Source organism: Mobula hypostoma, chromosome 19 (genome assembly GCF_963921235.1).
Source record: "Mobula hypostoma chromosome 19, sMobHyp1.1, whole genome shotgun sequence".
In the NCBI taxonomy this organism is placed as follows: domain Eukaryota; kingdom Metazoa; phylum Chordata; class Chondrichthyes; order Myliobatiformes; family Myliobatidae; genus Mobula; species Mobula hypostoma.
The window spans coordinates 37,290,047-37,315,648 of NC_086115.1; the positions used below are offsets into that span (position 1 = coordinate 37,290,047).

Below are 25,602 nucleotides of genomic sequence, written 5' to 3' on the forward strand. Positions count from 1 at the left end.
TCACTCTCCATGTTAATGAAGAATTCCACCATATTATGGTCACTCTTACCCAAGGGGCCTCTCACGACAAGATCGCTAATTAACCCTTCCTCATTGCTCAAAACCCAGTCCAGAATAGCCTGCTCTCTAGTCGGTTCCTCGACATGTTGGTTCAAAAAACCATCCCGCATACATTCCAAGAAATCCTCTTCCTCAGCACCTTTACCAATTTGGTTCACCCAGTCTACATGTAGATTGAAGTCACCCATTATAACTGCTGTTCCTTTATTGCACACATTTCTAATTTCCTGTTTAATACCATCTCCGACCTCACTACTACTGTTAGGTGGCCTGTACACAACTCCCAGCAGCGTCTTCTGCCCCTTAGTGTTACGCAGCTCTACCCATATCGATTCCACATCTTCCCGGCTTATGTCCTTCCTTTCTATTGCGTTAATCTCTTTTTTAACCAGCAACGCCACCCCACCTCCCCTTCCTTCGTGTCTATCCCTCCTGAATATTGAATATCCCTGAACGTTGAGCTCCCATCCCTGGTCACCCTGGAGCCATGTCTCTGTGATCCCAACTATATCATAATCATTAATAACAATCTGCACTTTCAATTCATCCACCTTATTACGAATGCTCCTTGCATTGACACATAAAGCCTTCAGGCACTCTTTTACAACTCTCTTAGCCCTTTTTAATGCTTGCCCTGGATTTGTCGGCCTGCCACTTTTACTTTTCCCCTTTGTACTTTTTGCTTCTACGCTCACTTTACACCCCTCTGTCTCTCTGCACTGGTTCCCATCCCTCTGTTGTGAACTAACCTCCTCACACCTAGCCGCTTTAATTTGATTCCCACCCCCCAACCATTCTAGTTTAAAGTCACCTCAGTAGCCCCCGCTAATCTCCCTGCCAGGATATTGGTCCCCCGAGGATTTAAGTGTAACCCGTCCTTTTTGTACAGGTCACACCTGCGCCAAAAGAGGTCCCAATGATCCAAAAACTTGAATCCCTGCCCCCTGCTCCAATCCCTCAGCCACGCATTTATCCTCCACCTCATCGCATTCCTACTCTCACTGTCGCGTGGCACAGGCAGTAATCCCGAGATTACTACCTTTGCGGTCCTTTTTCTCAACTCCCTTCCTAGCTCCCTATATTCTTCTTTCAGGACCTCATCCCTTTTCCTACCTATGTCATTGGTACCTATATGTACCAGGACCTCTGGCTCTTCACCCTCCCACTTCAGGATATCTTGGACACGATCAGAAATATCCCGGACCCTGGCACCAGGGAGGCAAACTACCATCCGAGTCTCTGGACTGCGTCCACAGAATCGCCTATCTGACCCCCTTACTATCGAGTCCCCTATCACAACTGCCCTCCTCTTCCTTGCCCTACCCTTCTGAGCTACAGGGCCAGACTCTGTGCCGGAGGCAGGGCCACTGTCGCTTCCCCCGGGTAAGCTGTCCCCCCCAACAGTACTCAAACAGGAGTACCTGTTGTTAAGGGGCACAGCCGCCGGGGTACTCCCCATCACCTTCCTTTTCCCCTTCCCCCTCCTAACCGTGACCCACTTGTCTGCCTCCCGTGGCCCCGGCGTGACCACCTGCCTTCCACTCCTCTCTATCACCTCCTCACTCTCCCTGACCAGACGAAGGTCATCGAGCTGCAGCTCCAGTTCCGTAACGCGGTCCCTTAGGAGCTGCATCTCGATGCACTTGGCGCAGATGTAGACGTCCGGGAGGCTTGGAGACTCCAGGGCCTCCCACATCCGACACCGAGAACAGCAAACTGCCCTCACAGTCATAATGCCCCTCTCCTCAAATAGCAACAGAAAATGAATGTCAAACCTTCCTCGCCTCACCCGCTTCCGCCTAAGCCCGGTGAGCCGAAGCCCTTAAGTCTTCACTCTGCTCCCGGCTCACTCCGCCGCCCGCAAACTACGCTGCCCGCTCTATGAGGCTCTGTTCCTTTTAAATCTGCCGCGCTGCACTGCCCTACGTCACACGCCTGCGCAGTCCCGCCTCTCAGAAAGCCGTTGGAGAAAAAAAAATAACGAAAATTTCAAAAATCTCTTTTTCGGCACTCCCACTCAGACTCTCAGACTCCTTCTTCGAATCAAATCCGAAGCAGGATGTCTGCCCTTTTAAATCTGCCGCGCTGCACTGCCCGACGTCACACGCCTGCGCAGTCCCGCCTCTCAGAAAGCCGTTGGAGAAAAAAAAATAACGAAAATTTCAAAAATCTCTTTTTGAAGATTAGAGACGCCAGTGTATACTCGATCTGGGAATCGTATTTTAGCGGACGCATTTGCGAGTATGTGCACCTTGGTGTAACAGTTTGATGCAAAGGAATACAGCAGGCATTATAAGTTCAGACACACAAAAGTGGCAGGTTGCAGAGTACATACTCTGTGGTTTTAAGTACGTAGTATTTAACTTTTATCCATCATTTATATTTTTCATAATATGGGAATTAGTGTAGAGATACTTGAGAGAGATTATCACCAGATATATCTCGAGGTCCGTGTCCATAGGACACTCGAAGCTACTGCACAAGTTGACAGTGTTTTTAAAAAGGCATATGGTGTGTTGGCATTCATCAACCGTGGGAATGAGATCAGGATCCGTGAGGTAATGTTACAGCTATATAAGACCTTGGCCAGACCCCACTTGCAGTGCAGTATTCAGTTCTGGTCACCTCACAACAGGAAGGAAATGGATACTATAGAAAGAGTGCAGAGGAGATTTACAAGGATGTTGCTTGGATTGGAGAGCATGCCTTTTCAACTTGGCCTTTTCTCCTTGGAGCGACGGAGGATGAGAGGTGACCTGATAGAGATGTATAAGATGATGAGAGGCATTGATCATGTGGATAGTTTTAAGGTGCTTGGAAGTAGATACAGAGGGGGTGTCAGGGGTAATTTTTTCTCACAGAGAGTGGTAGGTGCATGGAATGCATTGTTGATGATGGTGGTGGAGGTGGATACAATAGGGTCTTTTAAAAGCCTCTTAGATTAGGTACATGGAGCTTAGAAAAATAGAGGGCTATGCAGTAGGGAAATTCTAGGCAGTTTCTTGAGGAGGTTACATGGTTGGCACAACATTGTGGGCCAAAGGGCCTGAAATGTACTGTAGATTTCCATGTTCTATATTCTATCCGTTGGGATGGCACCTATTGAGGTCAGACAATGTCAGGTCAAGAACCCAGAAGACCCAAGCCAGCCCTTGACCCAGATTATGACCATCCATAAACCCTTCACCTCCGAATAGAAACAGAGCATTTTGTCAGAGTTGTTCTCACTTAAAGTCACGTGGGAATTCAGAATTCTGATGCAAGCTCAAGGAAATGGTTGAAATTCACCAGAAGCACCCTAAAGATATACGCTTGTTGGTAAAAGCGAAGTGCCCGTGTAATATGTGGGACAGGATGGCCAGGGTGCAGGATGATACATGGGCAACTACTGGAAATGCCAGCAATGAAGAGGGATACCATATTCTAAGGGGGAAGTGAGGCAGCGACTTGGGGGGAGGTAAGCCTAACTGGGGAACGATAACGGCAGTGATTCAAAGAGCTGATGAGACTGCCATGGATTGTGCAGATCGTAAATATCGAGCGTGTAAGGAGTATTCAGGGTTGGATAATCCAGGGAAGGATGACCCAGTTTTCCTGAAAATGCTGAAGAAAGGCCTGAGCTCAGCCCAGCAGGTGTGGGCTGTGGCAGACGTAGCTGCCAGGGCACATAGCAAGGAACTGCTGGAATAGACATGGGAAGGTAAAGGAGATGATTTCTTACGGCTGTGGCTTCTCAAGCCTTGGTTGGAGACAGTGATCTGAGAAACGAGGACAGGGTAAAGATCACTTACTAAAGCAGGCAGAGTCTACAGCAGCAGCGTCTCTTTCTGATTTGGCCACTGACCAGATGAAAGGGCCAGTGAGTTCAGACAAATGGCTGACAGTAACCTCTGTTGCCACTGGTGGTCATCTATGGATGTACACAAGTTGTTTATTAGGGGGCCAGCAGTGCGCAATGTCAGTATTGATAACTGCACCACCCTTGCCCATGACTAGAGAGGCGGTTTACATTACCAGTACAGGAGGTGAAACAATGAGAGTGGAGAGAAGCCAGCCCCAGGTATTCGAAATTGGTGGAGTGCAGCTTCCAGTGTAGTCCTGGGTCTGTCCAAATAACCAGGGTACTATCCTTGGAATAGACATCCTAAGGGAAGCAGTGGCCATTATAGATTCCGGAAAGGGAGAAATAACATGGAAAAGACAGGGACAGCGAACATGTGTGACCCTCAAAGCAGCTAACCTGGCCCAGAGACAAAAAGGGAGGAGAGACAGGACGATATGGGGCAATCATGTCAGGAGATCCCAAGGGGAGGGTGCAAGTCAGGAGCTGTGCAGCTGCCTGAGATGATTACAGTAAAGACTCACCAGAAAGGGGATAGTAAGGAGCAGAAAGGGAACGAGTGGACAGACATCAGTGTGAAGAGGACAGCAGAAGAACAAGAAGCAACAGAAATTACAAGTATACAGAAAGAAACTACAACTGCCAATTTAGTAAGACTTCATGGAGATGTGAAGGGCAGACAGAGCGGGGGATCAAGTGTTCCCAGTAACTATGTAATTACAGAGGACCTAACAGATAAACACCAGCCAGCCACACCAGACTCGACCACAGCTGATGGAAACACCCACAGCCAATGCGAAGGCAGAAGACAGCAAGGGCGTTTCAGAAACCCATGAATAGCATGCTAAAGTGTAATGGGAATGGCACTCTGTAATGAAGGCTGGTTACTAGAAGTAGATGATTAGTTGAATAATGTAGAATAGAAAAGATATTGGGGAAAATAGATGGGGAGGGATTTAAGTTAAAGCAGAGACAACAGGTTCCACAACTTCGATAGCATGGCAGACTGAGAAGGACTGTACACGGCATCTGAAGGCAATCAACTCCAGCCTTAATGGGGAGTGAATACAAATGAGCTGGGTCCTTTCAGCAGTCAGGCAAGCGATCAACTGGACAATTTGGAAGGGGGTGCCACCGGGGGGAGGTCCTTGCAGTCATTCAAATAGAGACCCCTTCCTGTACATCGATGAGGGGTGGGGGAGTCTAGGACAAGAGGGCACAGCCTCAGGATAGAGGGGCGTTCATTTAAAGCAGTGATGCGGAGAAATTTCTTTAGCCAGAGGGTGGGTGAATTTGTGGAATTTATTACCACAGGCAGCTGTGGAGGCCAGATTGTTGGGTGTATTTAAGGCAGAGACTGATAGGTTCTTGTTTGGGTGTGGCATCAAAGGTTACAGGAAGAAGGCTGGGGAGTGGGGCTGAGGAGGGGAAAAGGGATCAGACATGATTGAATGACGGAACAGACTCGATAGGCCAAATGGCCTAATTCTGCTCCTATGTCTAATGGTCTTATGGAGAGGGCCTGTGAGCCTGACACTCTTACCCTGCTGGTGCCCCCAGAAAGAGAGAGTTTTATCTGCCAGAGAATGAAGGGGTGAAGACAAGGAAAGTGGTTAAACTGCATTCAGCCAGCAGGGGAAGAACCGACAGGCATACAAACAAAGCCGGATTTCTAAAGATAGTTGTCCAACATTCTGGAACAATCTCTCTGCTTAGTATTTTGTAGGTAGTTATTAGGGATAGTGGGGAGATGTAGATATTCATAAAGTAATTGGGCGGAATTCCAAGGCAGGGAAGTTTTGCTGCCCTATTTGAGTAAATCCTCCAAGGTTGGCCTTTCCTGGTACAAATTTATTTTTGTCCAGGAGGGCCAAGAGGAGGGACTGTTAGAATGACTTCTGAGGAAAGCACATGTAGCAAATAGCTTGAACTGACTTCAATCACTAGCCTTCAGATTTGAATATGATTTGTGGATTAAATCTAAAGTGCAGCTCTGAACGATGTGTTCCTAAGAGCCATGAACCAAGTTAATTGGAAGAACAGATGTGCTGATTTAAATTCATTACTTGTGTCTATTTGGGTGTCTGTAATATAGGTGCAAACAGGGAAGTGTGATGGTGGGAAGATCCAGGCATTTGAAACTGTTACATGTAACTCACTGGAAGCATTGTAAATATGGAATTGTCCTTTGATCTTAGCCTGAGTTGTCCTTTGATCTTCAGCATATAAAATATCTTGTAGTGTTGGGCCAGGCAGATACATATATATAGTGATTCCAATGTCTATCAGCTTATTTGTGATATTTTGTCGAAATAAGAGACTGCTTTATATAACAGTACTCTCTCCAGTGACTTTATTCATGCAACAACACAAGAATCCATGTTGCAACCCAGGAAACTGGGTTGCATCTGTATTTACTAAGGAAACTGGCATGAAGTCTATGGAATTAAGGGAAACAAGTAGTGAGATCATGGAAACTGTACAGATTGAAGAGGAGGAGATACTTGCTGTCTTGAGGAAAATTAAAGTGGATAAATCCCCGGGACCTGACAGGGTGTTCCCTCGGACCTTGAAGGAGACTAGTGTTGAAATTGCAGGAGCCCTGGCAGAAATATTTAAAATGTCGCTGTCTACAGGTGAGGTGCCGGAGGATTGGAGAGTGGCTCATGTTGTTCCGTTGTTTAAAAAAGGATCGAAAAGTAATCTGGGAAATTATAGGCCGGTAAGTTTAATGTCGGTAGTAGGTAAGTTATTGGAGGGAGTACTAAGAGACAGAATCTACAAGCATTTGGATAGACAGAGACTTATTAGGGAGAGTCAACATGGCTTTGTACGTGGTAGGTCATGTTTGACCAATCTATTGATGTTTTTCAAGGAGGTTACCAGGAAAGTGGATGAAGGGAAGGCAGTGGATATTGTCTACATGGACTTCAGTAAGGCCTTTGACAAGGTCCCGCATGGGAGGTTAGTTAGGAAAATTCAGTCGCTCGGTATACATGGAGAGGTGGTAAATTGGATTAGACATTGGCTCAATGGAAGAAGCCAAAGAGTGGTAGTAGAGAATTGCTTCTCCAAGTGGAGGCCTGTGACTAGTGGTGTGCCACAGGGATCAGTGCTGGGTCCATTGTTATTTGTCATCTATATCAATGATCTGGATGATAATGTGGTAAATCGGATCAGCAAATTTGCTGATTATACAAAGATTGGAGGTGTAGTAGACAGTGAGGAAGGTTTTCAGAGCCTGCAGAGGGACTTGGACCAGCTGGAAAAATGGGCTGAAAAATGGCAGATGGAGTCTAATACAGACAAGTGTGAGGTATTGCACGTTGGAAGGACAAACCAAGGTAGAACATACAGGGTAAATGGTAAGGCACTGGGGAGTGCAGTAGAACAGAGGGATCTGGGAATACAGACACAAAATTCCCTAAAAGTGGCGTCACAGGTAGATAGGGTGGTAAAGAGAGCTTTTGTTACGTTGGACTTTATTAATCAAAGTATTGAGTATAAGAGCTGGAATGTTATGATGAGGTTGTATAAGGCATAGGTGAGGCTGAATCTGGAGTATTGTGTTCAGTTTTGGTCACCAAATTACAGGAAGGATATAAATAAGGTTGAAAGAGTGCAGAGAAGGTTTACAAGGCTGTTGCCAGGACTTGAGAAACTCAGTTACAGAGAAGGGTTGAATAGGTTAGGACTTTATTCCCTGGAGCGTAAAAGAATGAGGGGAGATTTGAAAGAGGTATATAAAATTATGATGGGTATAGATAGAGTGAATTCAAGCAGGCTTTTTCCACTGAGGCAAGGGGAGAAAAAAACCAGAGGACATGGGTTAAGGGTGAGGGGGGAAAAGTTTAAAGGGAACATTAGTGGAGGCTTCTTCACACAGAGAGTGGTGGGAGTATGGAATGAGCTGCCAGACGAGGTGGTAAATGTGGGTTCTTTTTTAACATTTAAGAATAAATTGGACAGATACATGGATAGGAGGTGGATGGAGGGATATGGTCCGTGTGCAGGTCAGTGGGACTAGGCAGAAAATGGTTCAGCACGGCCAAGAAGGGCCAAAAGGCCTGTTTCTGTGCTGTAGTTTTTCTATGGTTTCTAAACTGTGGACCATTTCTCAGAATCCATAATCTAAGCCTCAGTAAAGGGAAATATCAATGATATCAATGATAAAGCAAAACTTTTGATCAGTTAGGGAAGGGTGTGTATGAAAATAAAGGAATTAAATTTTAATTTTAATAATACTAAAATTACAGAAATTTTGAGAATCTATCATAGTTTACTGGGCAAAATGATTCTCCTACATTTTTCAGAGACCAGGAAACCTAAAATAGTTACTTCAAGGCAATAGAAAGATACCATCTATGCTAACTCTATAAGTAGGAAGGCGAAGTTCACTAACACCAGTGTTTGCTCCCAGTCACCATCCCCAGCCCTGAAGTCCAAGCTACACTGTATCAGTTCCTTCAGCAGGTTACATCACTTGCAAGCCTGACATAAGGCTACAAAAACAGGCACTCTATTCTGAACTATTGTCAAGGGAAGAGGTGCAAGGTGAACAAAAAAAGATGATTCAAGGGCATTATTAAAGTCTCCCTGCAAAACGGCTATATGCCCATTGATGCTAGGAATTGGTGCTTGAAAATGTAAGACCTTCGCACTGCAGTTTATTTGGAAATGTATTGTTTTTAATAAAGATAGGTTGATAGCTCTGCCTCAAGTTATTTGTCTTTTCATAAGAACAAAGAAAATGGGCACACAGTCATTGCACCTCCCATCCTTCCCCACTCTCCTATACCTCCTCCTCTCTTTTGCTCCCAAATCCCCCCTCCCCCAACTTTCTCTGCAGCATGGGCAGTCAACCACCAGTCTCTGGCAGCTGGCTAGGTTGAAGGTGCAGACAGGATGTCATGGCTTGTGCTTCACCTGGAAGTACAAGACTCTCTGGAAATCTTGAAGTATGTCTGTGTTCTTTTGCAGTTAATGTCTGAGGAGGCAGGCAACACTCTCTAAAGGCAAAGGGCTGGGAATTCAGTCCTTTGAGGCATGTTTTCCATAAGATGTCCACATCAGGAAATTCATAACAGGGGATTTTCATAGTGGAACGGATCATTGTGTGAAAGAAAAGTTCATTTCAATATAGAATTGCTGGTCGTGCTGTCCTTTCCATAACATTACACTCATCCACCTGCTTTTTTCTTTTCCGTTGGAAGGAGAGCTCTGGTAGGAAGAGACTAAATGAGGCAATGTTGCAGGAGGAATAACAGTTTGCGTCAAGTTATATTTCTCTGTGTGCTGAGTGTTAATAGCAAGGCTGCATTGTTACAACAAGACCCAAAACAAGCTTTGGAAACTGCAAACAAGAGAAAAATCTGCAGGTGCTGGAAATCCAAGCAACACACATAAAATGCTGGAGGAACTCAGCAGGCCAGGCAGCATCTATGGAAAAAAGTATCGTTGACGTTTCGGGCCGAGACCCTTCATCAGGACTGAAGGAAAAAGGATGAGGAGTCACAGAAACATAGAAAACCTACAGCACAATACAGGCCCTTCGGCCCACAAGGCTGTGCCAAACCCTAGAAATTACCTCGGGTTACCCATAGCCCTCTATTTTTCTAAGCTCCATGTACCTATTCAGAGTTAGAAGGTGGGGGGAGGGGAGGAAGAAATACAGGGTGATAGGTGAAACTGGGAGGGAGGGAGGGAGGGGGTGGAGTAAAGAGCTGGGAAGTTGATTGGTGAAAGGGATACAGGACTGGTGAAGGGGGAATCTGATAGGAGAGGACAGGAGGCCATGGAAGAAAGGAAAGGGGGAGGAACACAGAGGGAGCTGATGGGCAGGTAAGGAGAGAGGGAAAATGGAATGGGGAATGGGAAAGATGGGGGGGACTTTACAGAAGTGTGAGAAATCAATGCTCAGGCCATCAGGTTGGAGGCTACTCAGACGGAATATAAGGAGTTGCTACCCCAACCTGAGTGGGGCCTCATCGCAACAGTAGAGGAGACCATGGACTGACATGTCAGAATAGGAAGGGCAAGTGGAATTAAAATGGGGTGGCCACAGGAAGATCCCACTTTTACTGGCAGATGGAGTGTAGGTGCTCGGCAAAGCAGTCTCCCAATCTACGTCGGGTCTCACCGATATAAAGGAGGCCACACTGGGAGCACCAGATACGGTAGATGACCCCAACAGACTGACAGATGAAATGTCGCCTCACCTGGAAGGACTGTTTGGGGCCCTGAATGGCAGTGAGAAACTGCCATGTTGTCCATCTGGACACATTGCAGCCTTCTGGACTTAATATCAAATTCTACAGGTTTTGGAATTCACCCTTTTTCATTATATCAGAACTGACCTTTTCTGCTTATTCTCATCTTGGCTCAGTTTTTCTTTTACTATTTGTACATGCTGGACTTTTAGTACATTCCACTGCCTGACTTTTAGCAAAACGTTACACAGAGAACTAGAATCTGATACTCTGCTTGGCCTCACTCCATCAAAGACGTCCTTTTTGTTTACCCATCCCTCCCCCAACTAACTAGCTACTGAGAAACAACTTTTTCTCACTCTAAGCGTCCCCTATCTGAAATCTTCCTCTTTCCACAGATGGTTCCTGACTTGCTAAGTGTTTCCAGTATTTTCTGTTTTTATTTCAAATTTCCAGTACAGGTCCTCCCCAGATCATGAAAGGGTACTGTTCTGAAAACTATTCCTAACCCAAACAGTTCTCATGTTGGAAATACAGCTGTCCAGCAAGATACTTAAATAAAAAAAACATGAACATACCAAAGGCAATGTGTAGTTAAACCAGGGCATTTAAATCAACCATTCAGATATTGTTACAGCCCTCTCCCACACACACACACACACACACACACCCACCTACCCACCCACCCACACATGAAAATTCATAACCCACCTCTTCTGAGGTGGATGCTGAAAACAAAATTGAAGTTCTCATTTGATTTACAATTAACTCAACACTACTAGCATTTCTGTCAGTTTTCTCTAAATTCCACTGGTACTAAAATGTTCTCCAGCAAAGAACTCTGCTCAATACGTTTTGATGTGACTCATGTTTATGGTGGGTATCCCAATTTAAGCAGGAGGCACATCACAGGAAGAGAAAATCTGCAGACACTGGAAATCCAAGTAAACATACACAAAATGCTAAAGGAACTCAGCAGGCCAGGCAGATTCTATGGAGAAAAAAAATACAGTCGACATTTCAGGCTGAAACCCTTCAGGAGGACTGCAGAAAAAGGGTGAGGAGTAGATTTAAAAGGAGAGGGGAGGGGAGAGAAGCACCAGGTGATAGGTCAAACCTGGGAGTGGGGGGGATAAAGTATAGAGCTAGGAAGTTGATTGGCGAAAGGGACAGAAGGCTATGGAAAAAAGAGAAGGGGTGTAGGAGCACCAGAGGGAGGCGAAGAGCGGGCAATGAGATAAGGTGAGGGTGTGAAAAGGGGATGGGAAATGATGAGGGGGGTGGTGGGAGGCATTACCAGAAATTTGAGAAATCAATGTTCATACTATCAGGTTGGAGGCTACCCAAAGGGAATATAAGGTGTTGTTCCTCCAACCCGCATGTGGCCTCATCACGATAGTGGAGGAGGTTATGGATGGACATATCCGAATGGTAATACGAAGTGGAATTAAAATGGATGGCCATTGAGTGATCCCGCTTTTTCTGGCAGATGGAGAGTAGGTGCTTGGCGAAGCGGTCTCCCAATCAACGTTGGGTCTCACCGATCTACAGGAAGCCACGCCAGGAGCACCAGACACAGTAGATGACCCCAACAGACTCACAGGTGAAGTGTCACCTCACCTGGAAGGACTGTTTAGGGCCCTGGTAATGAGGCAGGAGGTGTAGCACTTGTCCCACTTGCAAGGATAGTGCCAGGAGGGAGATCAGTGGGAAGGGATGAGTGGACAAGAGAGTCACACGGGGTGCGATCCCTGTGGAAAGCAGAAAGAAGTGGGGAAAGATGTGATTGGTGGTGGGATCCTGATGGAGATGGTGGAGGTTTTGGAGAATTATGTGCTGGATGCGGAGGCTGTCCTGATGAGGCCACACTCAGGTTCGAGGAACAATGCCTTATATTCTGTTCGGGTAGCCTCCAACCTGATGGCATGAACATCGATTTCTCAAACTTCCAATAGTGGCCCCCGCCCCACCACCTTCCCCATTTCCTTTGCCACTTCTCACCTTCTCTCCTTGCGTGCCCATCGTCTCCCTCTGGTGCTCCTCTCCCCTTTTCTTTCTTCCACAGGCTTCTATCTCTTCCATCAACTTTGCCGCTCTTTACTTCATCCCTCCCCCTTCAGGTTTCACCTATCACCTTGTGTTTCTCTCTTCTTTATCCTACTTTTTAAATTTACTCCTCAGCTTTTCTTTCCTCCAGCCCTGCTGAAGGGTTTCAGCCCCAAATGTCGACTGTACTCTTTTCCATAGATGCTGCCTGGCCTGCTGCCTTCCTCCAGCATTTTGTGTGTGTTGCTTAGCAACATCACAGGAACCAGTTTCCCCTCTATGGACTCTGTCTATAGTTTTTGCTGCCTCTGTAAAGCAGCCAGTATATCCAAATACCTCTGTGTACACCAGACATCTTCTCTTCTCCTCTCTGCCATCGGGAAAAGGTCCAAAAGCCTGAAATCATGTACCACCAGACTCAAGGATGGCTTCTATTCTACTGTTATCAGACTGTTGGACAGACTTCTTGTATGATAAGATGGACTCTTGGCCTCACAATCTACCTCATCATGATTTTTCACTTTATCATTTACCTGCACTGCACTCTTTCAGTAGCTTTACACTTTATTCTGCTTTGCTATTGTTTTACTTTGTTCTATACATTACAATATATAATGATTTGATCTGCATAAACAGCATCAAAACAAGCTTTTCACTTGGCAATATTATTGCCAATACCTTTAAGTCTTTAAGAAACCTGGGCTGTCACAGGACAGATGTTTCATGTTACTTGCTTGGTAATCTTGTGTCCAGCTGCTTAAATGTCATTTATTGTTGGCTCATTAATGCAGTGGAAACCCTCGTTGTTGCCAAATTCTCCTGTTTTTAGAGATGCCTAGCTTTCCCATGTGTGCAGATATGATATTCTGAACTAGTGAAAAACCCAAAGATATAAAGCTTTGATAAGCTATAAAGTTTATTGATTTCTTTTGCAGCTTGCAGTACCAAAGGAATGCAAGGTCTGAACTTTTCCCAAACCAATCACAGAGGCCAATGACCTTTGATGCTACTGGCAAACACTCTTCGGTTTCTTTTTATATTTATGAAGCTGCTCGCCCTGGAAAAGATCCCAAAACAACAAGTTGGCTTTAGAAACTATTGTGAATGCTATGAACAAGTGCTAAAATGGATGAATCAAATACAAACCAGATTTTTGACACAAATTAAAAACAGCTATGGTACTGATTTACCTTCTCTGTGCTGCTGCTGAAACTATCAGTGGCCCTTAGCTATCAGTCTTCATAACAACAAAATAATTGACCAAACTCCACCTGTACTTGTTGAGCAAGACCCGTTGTTAGTGGAGGATGACATTGGTCTGCCACAGACCTCTATCCTGGCACCAATCCTTTTTAGTCTTTACATTAACAATGTCACCATTATCAGATTCTACAAATTTGTTTATGTGGGTGATGTTTGTAATGCACACACCCTCCCCCGAGGTAGGAGCATGTACACTCAAAGGAGATTTCCAGATGTCAGTGTGCTATTTCAAGAGCTGGTACTTGAAATCTAATGCCGCTAAGACTTTGGTCTCCCTCTCTCACTCTGATAACTCCAAGACCACTTGACTGTTCAGTATCAGGTTTTCTGGTGTTCCTCTTTCCTTGCTAGATCTCTATGAATTTGAAAACAGCAATAACAAGAGTGAGTCTTGAGTGAAACCTTTCAGAAGCAAGCAGGAACTACATTGTTAAGAAACAACACTGAGCAGAACCACCAAGGATGAGAGAAAACTCAAGCTCACCGGACACTCAACACAAGCATTTCTGTCAATAATGGCAAAATATTATTCTCCATTCTGGTGTAACAGTCATGGAGAAATAACATCCACCTGCAATTCAGTGGTGTAATGAGAATAATCAGCTATGGCTTGGAACCAGGGGCAAAACAAGTGTTAGAGCATAGTCTGGACTTAGGGTGTATAGGAAAAAATATTAACTTCAGCACCAATCTCTAGACTTGAACATGGACTGCAGATTAAATTTAAAATGCAGCTCTGGGCAATAGGTTCCTGAATCATTGAATATGTGCTTCCACACTTCTGAACCTCATTCTTGATGATAGCAATAAGAAGAGGGCATGTCCTGGGTGATGGGGGTCCTTAATGATGAATGCCACCTTTTTGAGGCACTGCTCCTTGAAGATGTCCTGGATACTATGGAGTCTGGTGCTCATGAAGGAGCTGACCAAGCTTACAACTTTCTGTAGCTTACTTTGACCCTGTGCAGTAGGCCAGTGGTCCCCAGCCTCTGGGCTGCGTACCGATACATTACCACGAAGAATGCAGTGCTGCAGCAGTAGTCGGAATGCACCCAGCATATCTTCCAGGTTCTTGCTGAGACAGGAGTTAATTCTAGCCAAAACCAAACGCTCAAAGCACTTAATCACCGTAGATGTGTGTGCAACTGAATGATAGTCGTTAAGGCAGCTCACCATGTTCTTCTTGGGCACTGGTTTGTTTGTTGCCCTTGTGAAGAAGTTGGGAACTTCTGACTGTAGCAATGTAGCAGTTAATTGGCACAAGTCTTCAGAGCCTTACCAGGTATTCCATCAGGGCCTGTTGCCTTGTAAGGGTTCAGCCTCTTGAAAGACAGTCTGATGTTGGCCTCTGAGACAGAGATCACTGGGTCACCAAGTGTTGCAGGGATTCTCAAAGCTGTAGTTTTATACTACCTTTCAACGCATGCATGAAAGGCATTGAGCTCATCTGGATGCGAAACATCACTGCCTTTCATGATGGTAAGTTTTGCTTTGTAGGAAGTAGTGGCCTGTAAACCCTGCCAGAGTTGACGTGCATCCAGTTCCACCTCCAACCTCATTTGTAATTGTTCCTTTTCTCTTGAGGTTGCCCTCCATAAGTTGTACTTGTTTTCTTGTATAGTCCTGGGTTGCTAGACTTGAATGCCGCATATCTAGCCCTCAGCGGACTACGAAGCCCTTTGGTTCATCCACAGCTGTTGATTTGGGTATGTACAGGACTGGGACAGCACCACAATGTTTGTACACCACAAGAAGTTGATCATAAAGCATACTCCACCTCCTCTGCCTTTAAAAGACTCAGCAGTCCCATCTTGGAAGTGAGTTATGAAACCATCAAGCAGTATCACTGCATCCGGAATGGCAGGGGACATCCAAGATTCTATGAAGCATCATGTTCCCTTCTTGCACTGCCACAAGAAGGTAGAAGGTACAAGAGTCTCAGGGCTCACACCACTAGGTTCAAGAACAGTTACTACCTCTCATCCATCAGGCTCTTGAACTCACTTGCTCCGTCACTGAAATGTTCTCATAACCAATGATCTCACTTCCAAGAACTGTTTATCTCATTATCTCATGTTCTCATTATTTATTACCATTTATTTATAGTTTTCTACACTCTGGCTGATCTTTCATTGATCCTATTTTAGTTACTATTCTCTGGATTCACTGATTATGTCCACAAGAAAATGAATCTCAGGGTTGTATATGGTGACATACATGTACTTTGATAATAAATTTCCTTTGAACTTTGATTGATCATTACAAAGCCTAACAGCAGCCTGTAAATTAAGTGCTACTTTACACCTATTTTAAAAATATATCAACTGTCTTTATGCTTTCTGAGTAGTTTACAAATTTTTACTTTCTTTTGTGCTGAAAACCTATGTCCATTAAGATAGAGGTAAAAGCTTAATATCATTTCTTGGATTATTCTTATTTCATCTGCCTTGATTCAAATCTATGCACACCACCATTGCCAGTAAATCCATCTTCTCTCCCATAGAAGCATTACAATATTACCCAATTGTCATAAAATAATATTAATCTGGGATTCCTGAGCAAGCAGATTAATGGTGGCTGCTATTTAGCATTTAGAAATTAAAATTGCTTCAGATATTGAATTCAATTTTGAGTATGCTTAAAATTAAAAAAAAACCTGCATTGAGCATGTTTTAAAAAAGTCTGGCTTTTCAGGACAGTGACTTATAGTCTCCGTTGGGTGAAATTGAAGGAGTGTGGGAATGGATTGTTAAATCAGGATAACGTGGCTTCTCTCTGGAGTCAGGTGTGAGGCTATGTCTATTAGTATTGTAATAAAATGATAGTTTCTTTCCAAATGTATGTTAAGTTTCAGGTCAAATGTATCCCAAACATTTATCTGATCCACGATGCATTATTTTGAATATGAAATCTTAACAGTCACAATTTCAGACACAGATTATCTCCTGTAAATGTGATTTCTTTATTAGGTGTTTGATAATAAAATAATCTATAGATTCAATTTCACAGCAACAATGCTGATTTTGTACATGCCATAGAAATACATTACAAAATGAGCTAATATTTCAATGCATATCAACCTCATAAAGCTTTCCAGAGCAATTTCCATGTAACTTGCCCTTTTCGTTCCTCCCTTCCCTGTTTCCACATCAAACAATAATTAGCATATACTGTACTTGTTGCAAGGACGTGGCTGGGGACGAACCCAGGAGCAGGACACAGTCACGGAGACAGGGTCGTGAGGCATTAGCACAGCCGTGAATTGTGGAACAGGTATTCAGGAGAATCTTTACACGGAGACAAGGTTTATGTAGATTATCCAGCTTAGAACTGACAGTCCTAAGGGATCAGGAAATGAGGTTTACACACACTAGAATAGACCAACGAACTGGCAAAGCATGACAGTGACACCAGGGTTCTTATCCCCAGTTCACCAATGGAAAGCAGGTGTGCTGTAATTAATGAAAACTGGGAACAATTGGAAATCAGACAAGGGGATTAAGACCTAATCAGGGAGATAATAGCAAGATGGGGCATTGCCGGACGGGACCATGACAGTACCTCCTTCAGTTTAGCCTTCTCTAGTCATTGCTAATGACACGATCTTCTCTCCACTGGGGGGAGTAAGATCAATCTGTGTGACTGCAGAACTGCTTTGGTCAGTTCAAAGGACCTCAAGACTATAGTCACCTCACTTTAGTTTTCCACACTTTGGGCTGTCTGTTAGTTTACTGTGCTATTCTCATGAAGCTCAATTAAACTTCAAGGGAAAATTCTTAATTTTTAATCAGGCACCACTGACTCCATATTGAGTTCAAACATTTCATATCATGATTCTGCTAATCCTTGGTGTAAATGATCTTGACCCATCTTTTGCCTGTTTTATTTGTCTGATTGCAATAGCCTTTTCTTTGGAGAATCGCACATTTTGTCATTTTATCTCTTCTGTCCTGTCCCTACTGTTTTTTTTCCCTCTTGCCCAGCTTTCGCTGCACCTGTATGGCTTCAGTCTGTAGTGTATTGAACTGACGAGTTCAATGATAGGCAAAGTTTATTTAGTAGACCCTGCTGGGGTTAATTTCCAGCATTGTTAGTTTTCTGCTCCTGTAACTTAAAAGTTTGTATATTTCCAAATTAATCAATGGATGTACATGGCTATATTATAAAAAGTGCCTGATCTTTTACTCTAATGCTCTGCAAAATCAAATTCTAACAGCATATGCATCTTTCAAAATTTCACCTCAAAACCAGAATGACCATTTGGGTCATGAGAAGTTTCAATGTACCAAAATATTCAAATTACAAGGCTACTTTCCAAATGTCACAAGAAAACAACTGCAGTGAGTCCAAGTATGTACAGTAGATTCCTTTCTCTTCAGTGAAAAACTTAGCTACTAGTCCTGTTTAGTGGCCGCTTAACTTTAGAAACATAAGATTTACAATAAAGCTCAGAGTTCTTCATTATAAAATGTACAAGTGTTTAAAATACATTAGAATCTTAGCAGTTGAACTTGTACAAATATTTTACCTATTTGTCCATTGTAACTTTATAACTAATTTCCAGACTTAATGAGGAGAAGAGAGAAATGAAATAATGGTAAGAATATGCAACTGTATGTGGTTATAGTATAAATTCACTCAAACAGAATTGGACTTAGGAACAAAATTGTACTTATTTAGGCACATTAATAGAGTCGTGCAGTGCAAGCCAACCAACACATAACAATATGTGTTAATGAATAAACCCTATAACAGTTTCATGTACTCTGCCTTTGTGAAAGAAAATCAGATCACTCCAGGTCTGCTGGGGTGAAATACACAACAGTGAGAAAGGCCACTGGACTATCAGTTGACGGGCATCAGAATTTTGAGGGGCAGGTAGGGTTATCTACTAGGTATTCTGATTGGTTTTGTGGATTGATAGGAAACTGTGTTGGACAGTATTAGGGGCATTGGTTGGCTGCTACAAATTAATAAAAGTTATTGGGTGGTAGTGGCAGTCGGGGCACTTCAAACTAGGTGAGTGTGGGGCATGGCTTCAATAAGAAAGAAGCCTTATTTGAGACATGTCCTCAGTACCAGATTTCGTGGCGGAGATCTCCTCTGACAGGCTCGTTTTAAATGATGCTGAATCAGATCTTCCACGCCTTGTGAAGGCTCTCTTATGAAGTGACCCACACTGGCTATAGGAAAGGAACAAAAGATGCAAAATCCCAGAAATGATATCCAAAAACCTGCCTTTTATATGTCTTTGTGCATGACTGAAGTCTTTCATGTAATAATGCTTCGGGTGTGTGGTGTATGTAATGCCCTGGTAATGGTTTCATTGCTAACGTTCATGTAATGGTCTTTCTGTAGAAGCAGTGTTTGGGTTATTGTTAGAGATACCGGGGCTGAGGAATGTGAACCATCCAATCAGGAGAGGAGGCTGGGGAAGTGGGTTTTTTCTTGTGCCTGACACCGGTATGACCCTGGGTCTTTGTTCGGTAGGAGATGAAGAGAGAAGACACGGGAGAGAACTGGTTGTAGAATTTGATCCGGTTTAGACCATGATTTGATGGAGAAGGTGTGGTAGTCTACTGAGGATCAGTGAATATGACTTTTACAAGAATTCAACCTGTGCACAATTGATTTTAATTATAATGGGCCGTTATTGTTTTTTTTTCCTTTCTTTTCTTTACTAACCCTTTAGATAAGTTAATATTCATAAATATACTTCATTCACACAGACCGGGGCTTGGAAGGGACAGATGTCCCAATCTCATGGACTTGGCAGGACTAGAGTGTGCACTCCCCACACATAAGCAGCCCGAGAGCACTGGATCTTTCGGCGCCAAGTTGTTGGGAGACTGCCAGCCGGGGCTAACGAGCCATTTCCTGGGATGCCTGCAAAGAAGGGGGAGGGTACATGTACATGGAAGTAAAGGCACAGGCTTCTTGGAACTTACATTAAGTGTATGTTTTTCCTTCGCAGAGATTTTCCATTAAAATTGAATCATGTACCACACAAAGATCTCAGTATAACACAAGATCTTATTGCTAGGGGCAAATTTCTAATTTCATTAAACACAGTCATTTGAACAATATGTCCTACAGTTTTATTTCATACAGTGGAAAATTGAAATCATAAATTATCTGATCAATAATTTGGGCATGCTTCACTAATGGTTTTATTAACCTCTAGGTTTCTATATCAGAACATAATTTCATGAAGTAAAACAAACTAATTTGAAATGAGGATATATTAGCAGAATGATCCAAAAAGTTACTCAGACAACTGAGGTGACTATGCACAAAGGTATCAATTGAATATGTTAGGTTCATTCAGAGTGACAATTTGCTAAGAGCTAAAATGTTATTTAACTGTAAAATTATTGTAGGGTAATGGGAATTATTGATTTCCTTGCAGTGTTGAGTACAACAAAAAAATAGAACAGTACAAAACTCTGCGGTAACTTACTTAAAATATTCATTTATATGCATAGTTCCATGAAATAGATCTTGGTCAGCCTTTTTAGGTCTGGCTTGTGTCAATTATAATGTGTTCATATATTTGTGTTTTGGCTTTGAAACTTGATACAAACAAAAACTCACGGTTGTCTGCTAATACAAAAGTGAATCCCCTTGGAGCCAAGAAAAAAGTTTCATTAAATTTCACAAATTTTCTTTTTTCTGTGTTCCACTGAAAAATCTGGGTGAGTGAGAAGTCATTTCCCAGGAAAGCATATTGCCATTTATTTATTTGAAGAGGCTGCAGTACCATGGATCCTCTCGATGGAAACGACTGTACTTCCACAAACATGGAGCCTTCCCATTTCATTACCTTAGAGTCACCGAGGAATCTTGTTAAGCAAATGTACAAACTATCTTTGATTTTAAAATGCTTGACTGCATGTACATCTTCTGTATCAGGAATATCAATGCGCCAAGCAAATTCTTTCTTTCCTTTGTTCCACTGAAAGACCACAGGTCGTTGGGAGCTACTTAACAGGATTAAATGTGCCTTGTTAGCTATTTCAATGTACTCCACATCTATATCCCTGTACCAACGATGCAATAATTGATGAGAATAAAATCCATTTCCATTCCATTTGTAGATGGTTGTCGTTCCGCCCTTTGAACTATCAGCAATAACGAAGAACGATTCTCCCTCAATTTGAAATGATTCAATATCATTTGGTTTTCTGATTTTTAAGATATCAATATCCTGTGTTTTAATAAACTTATTGGCAAAAGTATCTCTTTTATATATGTGAGAGCCACCAAAGAGCTGGGCAACAACAACAAACAGCTTACCCTCGACAATCAATGGTTTACAGAAAACTGTTGAAATGCCTGTGTAGAGATTCAAAAATAAATCAGAAACAATGAACAAAGGAACTAATGATTTTTTTTCCAATGTAAATGAGAGGGATTCATACCAGTAATGTTGTCGAAATTCCGAAATACCATTTCCACATGATCCCATTCAAATATGCTGCAGTTCCCAGCAAAAGGTTGCGTAATCACTACATATATATCATTCATGTAATTAAAGCTTTCAATTGATATAGACTGAAATTTCAGGGTCTGGTAAGGAACAAAACCTATAAAAAGAAAGGGCACTGTACATTACTCATAACTGTAGGAATAATATCATTCAAGCATTACTGAAGCTAAGACAGTAAAATTTTTTCTCCTTTAATTAGTTAACTTAAAACAAATCTGCAAATGAAATGAAGTTTACTATTTGATTAGATGAAACTCTGTTATGTTGAAATCACCAGAATATACAGCCAACACAAATGGGCTCTAAGTCGAAGGGAACAAGGTTTTTAAAAATGGATTGCACTAGGTATAGTCACTAGGAACTACAAGAACTAGTATGTATCAGAGAGAGCATCTGTAGACACCATACACAACTTCATCCTGCACAGTTACTGTCTTGCAAAGGGCAACCTACTACACAGTCCCATGGTGAGAAAAAATATCAAGAAAAAGATAAATAAAATCAAATACCTCAGTTTTCACGGAAATTTACAACTTTCAGAATGCAGAACACTATCAGTTTGGAAATTCCAAACTCTATTTCAGGTGCAAATATATCTGAGAGTTGGGTTGAGTCACCTGCGGTTATGCAGTCAAATTCATTAAGCGGGAGGCTGGTTATCTTCCTTCCCTTATACTGAACTGGATTTTCACAAACGACCTCATCAGCTGTTGCATTGGTGCTAATCAACCATCCAACCAGCCATTTCAATTTGCAACCACAGTGGAATGAATTGCCGCTAAGTTCTCTGTGAAGAAAAGCAGTTTCAGTTGGTGCCGTGAGGCAAATCTCATGATTACATATTAACGTATGATATTTTCAAAATCAGTAAAGGTACAACTTTTATTTTATTAATGCAAATTCTTGTCAGCTTTGGCTCAGCATTATCCCTCCTTAGCTCCGCATGGCTGCCTAATTTGAAGTATTGTGCGCCGTTCTGGTCATCTACCTACAGGAGAGACATCAGCGAGATTGAAAGAGTACAAGAGAAAGTTTACAAGAATGTTGCCTGGATTTGAGGTCCTGATTTATAGGGAAAGATTGAATAGGTTAGAACTTTATTCCCTGGCCTAGAGCATAGAAGTGTGAGGGGAGATTTGATAGAGGTATACAAAATTATGAGGGGCACAGACAGGGTAAATGTAAATAGGCTTTTTCCACTGAGAATAGGGTGAGATTAGAACAAGAGGTCATGGGTTAAAAGTGAAAGGTGGGAAGTTTAAGGGGAATATGAGGAGAAACTTCTTCATTCAGAGTGTAGTGAGCGCATGAAATGAACTCCAGTGGAAGTGGTGAATGCAGGTTCGAATTCAACATTTAAGAGAAGTCAGATAGATGCATGGTCGGGAGGGGTATGCAGAGGTATGGTCCGAGTGCAGGTTCGTAGGACGAGGCAAATTAGTAGGTGGGCTGAAGGTTTTTTTTTTCTGTGCTGTAGTTTCCCAAGACTCTATAACTCTAAACCCCCAAATCAACATGTGTGGTAGAAGCTGCCATAAGAGGAAACATGCAATTTCTTGCTATTTCAGTTCATATGTCCAGAGACTGGGTGGGATGGGGGGGAAGATAAATGGAATAGGAAGCCAATAAGTGAGAGAGCAGTTAAAGACAATTGCCAGAGCAGCATAAAACTACAGGGGAAAAAGAGGATCGGAGGCAAAAAAGAATTGTCAGGGGTTTGGAAAGCAGTGAGATAGGGTTTCAGAGTGAAAATGAACACGGCAGAAAGGATCGCAGCAGGAAAATGTAGCAGAGGGCAAGAACCACAAGTGTGGATCGGGGGAATCCCACTGAAAAGATGTGCAGGTTGAACGGGAGCACAAGTCAGCAAAGGGGGATGTTGGTTGAGTGGGAAATATCATGAGAGAAGGAATCATAGGATGTAATAACATAGCGAGGTAGGACTACACAGGGGGTTAGATTGCAGGGCATGTTTCACAAAGTAGAGGATCTCAAGGAGAAGAATCATGAGGAACAGTTTCATAAGAGGAAGAGGATGGCAGGGAGGAGAGGATTTTGGGAAAGATAAGAAGAGGATCACAGAACATGAACATACATTCCCATGAACTACTAGGATGGTGATGAGTGGTTGGATGGGAGCACAGATTAACAAAAGGGTAAACCAGATGAGGAGATGATTAGCTAGCAGACAGTAAGGGAAAGCAGGAAGATAAGAAAGTGGGGATTAATCATTTTGTTGACACCTGAGGATATCAGCAGTAAGAAACAGGACTAGGTGACAATGATACAAAAGAGCAATCACTATCAAACTTAAGGAAGGATTCTATCTGATAGAAAGTGGATGTCTGACTCACAGCAGCAGCCCAAGCAAGATAAAGTACTGAAAGTAACAATATAGCAGACTTCTTCTCTTCAACTGAAAACATGTTCAGTATTCCTTTCTTAAGCGCAAACATGAGGAAATCTGCAGATGCTGGAAATTCAAGCAACACACATCAAAGTTGCTGGTGAACGCAGCAGGCCAGGCAGCATCTCTAGGAAGAGGTACAGTCAACATTTTGGGCTGAGACCCTTTGTCAGGACTAACGGAAAGAAGAGCTAGTAAGAGATTTGAAAGTGGGAGAGGGAGGGGGAGATCCAAGATGATAGGAGAAGACAGGAGAAGGCATCGACGACTGCATTGGCGCTGCTTCCTGCACGCATGCTGAGCTCGTGGACTTCATTAACTTTGCCTCCAACCTGCCCTCAAGTTTACCTGGTCCATTTCTGACACCTCCCTCTCCTTTCTAGATCTTTCTGTCTCTGTCTCTGGAGACAGCTTATCTACTGATGTCTACTATAAGCCTACTGACTCTCACAGCTATCTGGACTACTCCTCTTCTCACCCTGTCTCTTGTAAAAATGCCATCCCCTTCCCGCAATTCCTCCGTCTCCACCGCATCTGCTCTCAGGATGAGACTTTTCATTCCAGGATGAGGGAGATGTCCTCCTTTTTTAAAGAAAGGGGCTTCCCTTCCTCCACCATCAACTCTGCTCTCAGATGCATCCCCCCCATTTCACGCACATCTGCTCTCACTCCATCTTCCCGCCACCCCACTAGGAATAGGGTTCCCCTTGTCCTCACCTACCACCCCACCAGCCTCCGGGTCCAACATATTATTCTCCGTAACTTCCGTCACCTCCAACAGGATCCCACCACTAAGCACACCTTTCCCTCCCCCCCCCCACTTTCCGCAGGGATCACTCCCTATGAGACTCCCTTGTCCATTCGCCCCCCCCCCCCATCCCTCCCCACCGATCTCCCTCCTGGCACTTATCCTTGTAAGCAGAACAAGTGCTACACATGCCCTTACACTTCCTCCCTTACCACCATTCAGGGCCCCAGACAGTCCTTCCATGTGAGGCGACACTTCACCTGTGAGTTGGCTGGGGTGATATACTGCATCCGGTGCTCCCGATGTGGCCTTCTATATACTGGCAAGACCCAACGCAGACTGGGAGATCATTTCGCTGAACACCTACGCCCTGTCCGTCAGAGAAAGCAGGATCTCCCAGTGGCCACACATTTTAATTCCACGTCCCATTCCCATTCTGATATGTCTATCCACAGCCTCCTCTACTGTAAAGATGAAGCCACACTCAGGCTGGAGGAACAACACCTTATATTCCGTCTGGGTAGCCTCCAACCTGATGGCGTGAACATTGACTTCTCAAACTTCCGCTAATGCCCCACCTCCCCCTCGTACCCCATCCGTTATTTATTTTTATACACACATTCTTTTTCTTTCTCTTTTTCTCCCTCTGTCCCTCTCACTATACCCCTTGCCCATCCTCTGGGTTTTCTCCCCCTCCCCCTTTTCCTTCTCCCTGGGCCGCCTGTCCCATGATCCTCTCATATCCCTTTTGCCAATCAACTGTCCATCTCTTGGCTCCATCCCTCCCCCTCCTGTCTTCTCCTATCATTTTGGATCTTCCTCTCCTCCTCCCACTTTCAAATCTCTTACTAGCTCTTCTTTCAGTTAATCCTGATGAAGGGTCTCGGCCCGAAATATCGACTGTACCTCTGCCTAGAGATGCTGGCTGGCCTGCTGCGTTCACCAGCAACTTTGATGTGTGTTCCTTTTTTAAGCCTCAACTTTGCAGCATAATTTTGGTGAGCAATTTATGCCACTTGGTTGCACTGTGCATGCCTTGTATGTGTGTCATACACATAAAAGGCCCACAGTTCATTTATGGAAGAATGTATTGGCTCAAAAAGTAACCAACCCATCACTCTAAACACTTTCATTATGTAGGCACAAAGATGTTGACCTATGCTGGAAATTTGCAGTCAATATCTCGAGTGGAATTTGTAAATCACTGCAACATGTTATCCTTGGCCTTGCAATTGGCATTTGGTAGAGTTTCATTCAAGCTTAATGTCATCAAACCGGGATAAAACCTACAAATGGATCACAATTAGTGGGAGTTTAGGAAGCAGTGGAAAGAGTATTGTCAGGCTTGGGGGTGTGGTTGGTGTAGTGCAAGATCTGATGTTTCTAAGAAGTGTTTAGCAGTTTGATTTAGAAGGTCAATACAAACAGGTTAAAAATTTTGATCCACAAGTCTATAATGGTCTTTTAGCCTATCTACACTAATCCTATTTGCATGCATTAGATGGGACAAAATCCAAATTACTACATTTGTATGAGAAG

General features: G+C 43.4%; 1 protein-coding gene across 2 annotated transcripts in view; it reads right to left on the bottom strand.

The window, feature by feature from the left end:
• Positions 1 to 19,164: 19,164 nt before the first annotated feature.
• Positions 19,165 to 25,602, bottom strand: part of lgi1b (leucine-rich, glioma inactivated 1b) — a 30,073-nt gene continuing 23,635 nt past the window's right edge. For both annotated transcript variants that reach the window (XM_063071700.1, XM_063071699.1), the window contains 3 exons: positions 21,526 to 21,695; positions 20,841 to 21,005; positions 19,165 to 20,754 (listed from right to left, as the gene is read on the bottom strand). In XM_063071700.1, coding sequence (XP_062927770.1) covers positions 19,934 to 20,754; positions 20,841 to 21,005; positions 21,526 to 21,695 — 1,156 coding nt within the window. In that variant the 3' untranslated portion in view covers positions 19,165 to 19,933. The remainder of the gene's footprint in view (positions 20,755 to 20,840; positions 21,006 to 21,525; positions 21,696 to 25,602) is intronic.